The sequence below is a fragment of the Nanorana parkeri genome, unplaced genomic scaffold (assembly GCF_000935625.1).
Source record: "Nanorana parkeri isolate BGI_ZX_2015 unplaced genomic scaffold, ASM93562v1 scaffold748, whole genome shotgun sequence".
Taxonomy (NCBI): domain Eukaryota; kingdom Metazoa; phylum Chordata; class Amphibia; order Anura; family Dicroglossidae; genus Nanorana; species Nanorana parkeri.
Window position 1 is genome coordinate 117,610 of NW_017307016.1, and position 5,743 is coordinate 123,352.

Below are 5,743 nucleotides of genomic sequence, written 5' to 3' on the forward strand. Positions count from 1 at the left end.
GCCGTCCGAAGTTCAGACAGGAAGCTGCGAGCCGAGTCCAGCGAACTTCAACATCGGCTCTGCGGCGCCCCCTGGCGGTCCTGTGCGGTCACTGCAGCGCGCTGAGTGCTGGGCGAGGACCAATGAGGACTGTAGAAGACCAGAGAGGCGGGGCTTCATACTACAGTATACATTATGTGTTGTATGGAATGTCGGGATGCTGCGATGCCGATACCGGGCGATGTCAGCGGTATTTGTGTAAATTCATAAAATAAAGAAACAGAAATATAAAAATAATAATCATTTATTTTGCGAGTTTTCCATTGACATCAATATGTCACAATCTGCTCTCAATACCATGTGACCTAATATTCGGGATGCACCGATACCGAGGTACCATGGGGCCGGGGAAGCCGATGATCTATCGGAAGCACACCGGCGGCGGCTTCGCGCTCCCTTGCTGGGCGGCAGGTCATGACGTGGTGATTGGTCGGGAAGTCAGGCTGCCTCGCAGTGTCGCAAGGGAGCGTGATGTCGGGTTCCTAGCCAATGGGGAGGCTAGAGAGTGGCGTCGCAAGGGGGGGGTGCGGCCTGCACCTGGGTGACACCATGGGAGGGGTGACACCAAAATGACTGACAGTCATTTTGGTGTCACTCGGTCATAGACAGAGAGCCCAACAGTTGCAAGAGAGAGGAGGGGCCCACGGCCGGGTGAACGTCCCCTCCTCTCCCTCTGCCGGCGTCCATCACCAAGATGGCCGCCGGCAGGTATCACAAAGGTGGCCGCGCATGCGCGATGACGTCGCGACGGGGTGTCATCCAGTATCCGCTCCGGTTGACACCCGGCCCTCGGGATGCCCCTGAGAGGCAGCCTGGCTTCCTGACCAATCAGGAAGCTGGGCGGCAGGTCATGACGTACCCCCCCCAGGGAGAAGTTCTCCATCTGCACACCCAGTGTCACCTCTCCTGAAGCAGCACCCGGGGCACATGCCCCCTCAGCCGCCCTAGCTTCTGCCCTGTCCTAGCCAATCTGGGAGGTGGGTCATGACGTGCCGCCCTGCTTCCTGATTGGCCAGGAAGCCAGCTCCATGCTCCCTCGCGGCACTGCCGATCGGAGGGAATCTTCCTCTGACTGGAAGTTCCGGTATCGGGGGAAGTATCGGCCGTGACTACTCGCCCAGATGCTCAGTATCGGCACCGACATTGACCAGTATCGGTGAATCCCTACTTAATAGAGGTGCGCAAAATCGTGCAGTGAAAACGCTCGCCAATACGGCGTGGCCTGGGTGTGCGGCGTAATTCTTCTTGCGCATTCGGATCCGGACGCACCTGCAAAGCAACGAAATTCAGTTGATTGGGCGATTCGTCCGAATCCGAAATACCAAATTTTTTAATTCGGCCCAATATACTAAAACGATACTCGGACATATAAAAATTCGCTATCAGAACATGCCTGCCGCCATCTTGGAGGCGGGGTGCATAACGTCACATGACGTTATTCGCAGAACGAGCGGCGGCCACATCGGCCCGCCAGCGTGTTCTGCGCATGAGCGCCGCCATTCCGGAGTATATCTTTTTATACACCAAGATGGCGGCGCCCACATATTCCGGTGCCGCCACCTTACTGTATACCATGATATACTCCAAAATGACGGCATGGCGCCGATGCGGCCGCCGTTCGTTTTGCAGTTTCTTTCCGCGCTTTCGGATTCGGAAGGCTTGTTGCATTAAAATTAGTGTCAATTAAGGAAACGAATGAAAATTATTTTTGTCAACATTTTTTTTGCCCTGCGCACGACTACGACGCAATCCTTAAATACAAACTTTATTTAAAAGTACTAAAAACGTACATAGAAAGCTTTTCCATACCTCTGCACACCAAACAAAACTTTTCCCGCAATCGTCCCAGCCACCGCTTTACTCCTCCCCACCCACAAATGTGAAGAGGAGGAAACATTGGGGGGGGGCAGACAAACTACGGAGCAGTTGCCCACGGCAACCAATCAGTTTCTCTCTTCCATTTGTTCAGTTAAGATTTGAAAAGGAAAGAGAGACGCTGACAGGTTGCCGTGGTCAACTGCTCCGGTCTTGATATAGTCCCACAAAGGTGCAACGTCCGGGTCCCCGAGCTTTCATGTTCAACAGAACGATGGATTCCAGCAAAGCTCAGAGCGGGCCGGCAGCTCCCGCAGCTTCTCTCTGCTGCTTCTACCGCTCCCCAGCACCCTCCGCAGCTTCACCTCCCATGTATACAATGTATCGCTGTGTGACATGTATACAATGTATCGCCGTGTGACATCTATATAATGTATCGCCGTGTGACATGTATACAATGTATCGCCGTGTGACATGTATATAATGTATCGCCGTGTGACATGTATATAATGTATCGCCGTGTGACATGTATATAATGTATCGCCGTGTGACATGTATATAATGTATCGCCGTGTGACATGTATATAATGTATCGCCGTGTGACATGTATATAATGTATCGCCGTGTGACATGTATATAATGTATCGCCGTGTGACATGTATATAATGTATCGCCGTGTGACATGTATATAATGTATCGCCGTGTGACATGTATATAATGTATCGCCGTGTGACATGTATATAATGTATCGCCGTGTGACATGTATATAATGTATCGCCGTGTGACATGTATATAATGTATCGCCGTGTGACATGTATATAATGTATCGCCGTGTGACATGTATATAATGTATCGCCGTGTGACATGTATATAATGTATCGCCGTGTGACATGTATATAATGTATCGCCGTGTGACATGTATATAATGTATCGCCGTGTGACATGTATATAATGTATCGCCGTGTGACATGTATATAATGTATCGCCGTGTGACATGTATATAATGTATCGCCGTGTGACATGTATATAATGTATCGCCGTGTGACATGTATATAATGTATCGCCGTGTGACATGTATATAATGTATCGCCGTGTGACATGTATATAATGTATCGCCGTGTGACATGTATATAATGTATCGCCGTGTGACATGTATATAATGTATCGCCGTGTGACATGTATATAATGTATCGCCGTGTGACATGTATATAATGTATCGCCGTGTGACATGTATATAATGTATCGCCGTGTGACATGTATATAATGTATCGCCGTGTGACATGTATATAATGTATCGCCGTGTGACATGTATATAATGTATCGCCGTGTGACATGTATATAATGTATCGCCGTGTGACATGTATATAATGTATCGCCGTGTGACATGTATATAATGTATCGCCGTGTGACATGTATATAATGTATCGCCGTGTGACATGTATATAATGTATCGCCGTGTGACATGTATATAATGTATCGCCGTGTGACATGTATATAATGTATCGCCGTGTGACATGTATATAATGTATCGCCGTGTGACATGTATATAATGTATCGCCGTGTGACATGTATATAATGTATCGCCGTGTGACATGTATATAATGTATCGCCGTGTGACATGTATATAATGTATCGCCGTGTGACATGTATATAATGTATCGCCGTGTGACATGTATATAATGTATCGCCGTGTGACATGTATATAATGTATCGCCGTGTGACATGTATATAATGTATCGCCGTGTGACATGTATATAATGTATCGCCGTGTGACATGTATATAATGTATCGCCGTGTGACATGTATATAATGTATCGCCGTGTGACATGTATATAATGTATCGCCGTGTGACATGTATATAATGTATCGCCGTGTGACATGTATATAATGTATCGCCGTGTGACATGTATATAATGTATCGCCGTGTGACATGTATATAATGTATCGCCGTGTGACATGTATATAATGTATCGCCGTGTGACATGTATATAATGTATCGCCGTGTGACATGTATATAATGTATCGCCGTGTGACATGTATATAATGTATCGCCGTGTGACATGTATATAATGTATCGCCGTGTGACATGTATATAATGTATCGCCGTGTGACATGTATATAATGTATCGCCGTGTGACATGTATATAATGTATCGCCGTGTGACATGTATATAATGTATCGCCGTGTGACATGTATATAATGTATCGCCGTGTGACATGTATATAATGTATCGCCGTGTGACATGTATATAATGTATCGCCGTGTGACATGTATATAATGTATCGCCGTGTGACATGTATATAATGTATCGCCGTGTGACATGTATATAATGTATCGCCGTGTGACATGTATATAATGTATCGCCGTGTGACATGTATATAATGTATCGCCGTGTGACATGTATATAATGTATCGCCGTGTGACATGTATATAATGTATCGCCGTGTGACATGTATATAATGTATCGCCGTGTGACATGTATATAATGTATCGCCGTGTGACATGTATATAATGTATCGCCGTGTGACATGTATATAATGTATCGCCGTGTGACATGTATATAATGTATCGCCGTGTGACATGTATATAATGTATCGCCGTGTGACATGTATATAATGTATCGCCGTGTGACATGTATATAATGTATCGCCGTGTGACATGTATATAATGTATCGCCGTGTGACATGTATATAATGTATCGCCGTGTGACATGTATACAATGTATCGCCTTGTGAAATGTATACAATGTATCGCCGTGTGACATGTATATAATGTATCGCCGTGTGTTCAAAACAAATCCCCCCCAATGATCACATTTGATGACAACGCTCCAGCGAATGGCGGAATTATTATTTAAAGGGACACCTGTGTGCTTGCCCCGCGCTGGAAGCAGCCCTCCTCTGTAGTGTGTGTCAGTAGAAGGGAGGAGGGGTTAGGAGAGGAGGAAGATGACGGTGAGGAGGGGGGAGGGGCACATACTGCAGCTGGGTGGAGATAAACACACAGCCGTGGTCACACAGACTGCCTCCCCGTAGGTTGGGGGATCGATGTGTAGGGATCGCGGTGGGCGCTGGGCCTCGGACTGAGGATGGGTTTGGGTCGGCACAAGCTGGTCATCCTGCTCCTGGTTCTGTCCATCTCCCTCCTCCTCTACCTGCTCCTCCCCACCGCAAGGCCGCAACCGGAGGAGCCCAAGCTGGAGATCCCGCGCTCTGACCCGCAGGACAACATGAACGTCACCGTGAGGACCGCCACCCTGTCCGGGGACTGGCCCACCTTCTACCGGGAGGCCGTGCCGCGGAGCGCCCTGGAGGGCGGCCCGGCCGAGAGGTGAGAGTGTCCTGTTATGGTGTCGTGGCCCAAGATAAACACACAGCCGTGGTCACACAGACTGCCTCCCCGTAGGTTGGGGGATCGATGTGTAGGGATCGCGGTGGGCGCTGGGCCTCGGACTGAGGATGGGTTTGGGTCGGCACAAGCTGGTCATCCTGCTCCTGGTTCTGTCCATCTCCCTCCTCCTCTACCTGCTCCTCCCCACCGCAAGGCCGCAACCGGAGGAGCCCAAGCTGGAGATCCCGCGCTCTGACCCGCAGGACAACATGAACGTCACCGTGAGGACCGCCACCCTGTCCGGGGACTGGCCCACCTTCTACCGGGAGGCCGTGCCGCGGAGCGCCCTGGAGGGCGGCCCGGCCGAGAGGTGAGAGTGTCCTGTTATGGTGTCGTGGCCCCCATGTGTTACCCCCGGGGGCCGGTGTTATTGGACCCCCATCCCCAAAGTTGGGAGCCCAATTGAGTGACAACAAATTGGAGACCCGATCATCTCAGACCCCCCCTCCATCCCCCTCCGAGGACTGAGTGTGAATTTATTTCACCGCAAGCGTCATGG

The 5,743-nt window shown here is 49.3% G+C and overlaps 1 protein-coding gene across 1 annotated transcript in view; it reads left to right on the forward strand.

Moving 5' to 3' along the window:
- The first annotated feature begins 4,838 nt into the window (after positions 1-4,838).
- Positions 4,839-5,743, forward strand: part of LOC108793418 (protein ABHD14A-like) — a 12,025-nt gene continuing 11,120 nt past the window's right edge. Inside the window, exons 1-2 of the mRNA XM_018564367.1 lie at positions 4,839-5,184; positions 5,288-5,526. Coding sequence (XP_018419869.1) covers positions 4,943-5,184; positions 5,288-5,526 — 481 coding nt within the window. The 5' untranslated portion in view covers positions 4,839-4,942. The remainder of the gene's footprint in view (positions 5,185-5,287; positions 5,527-5,743) is intronic.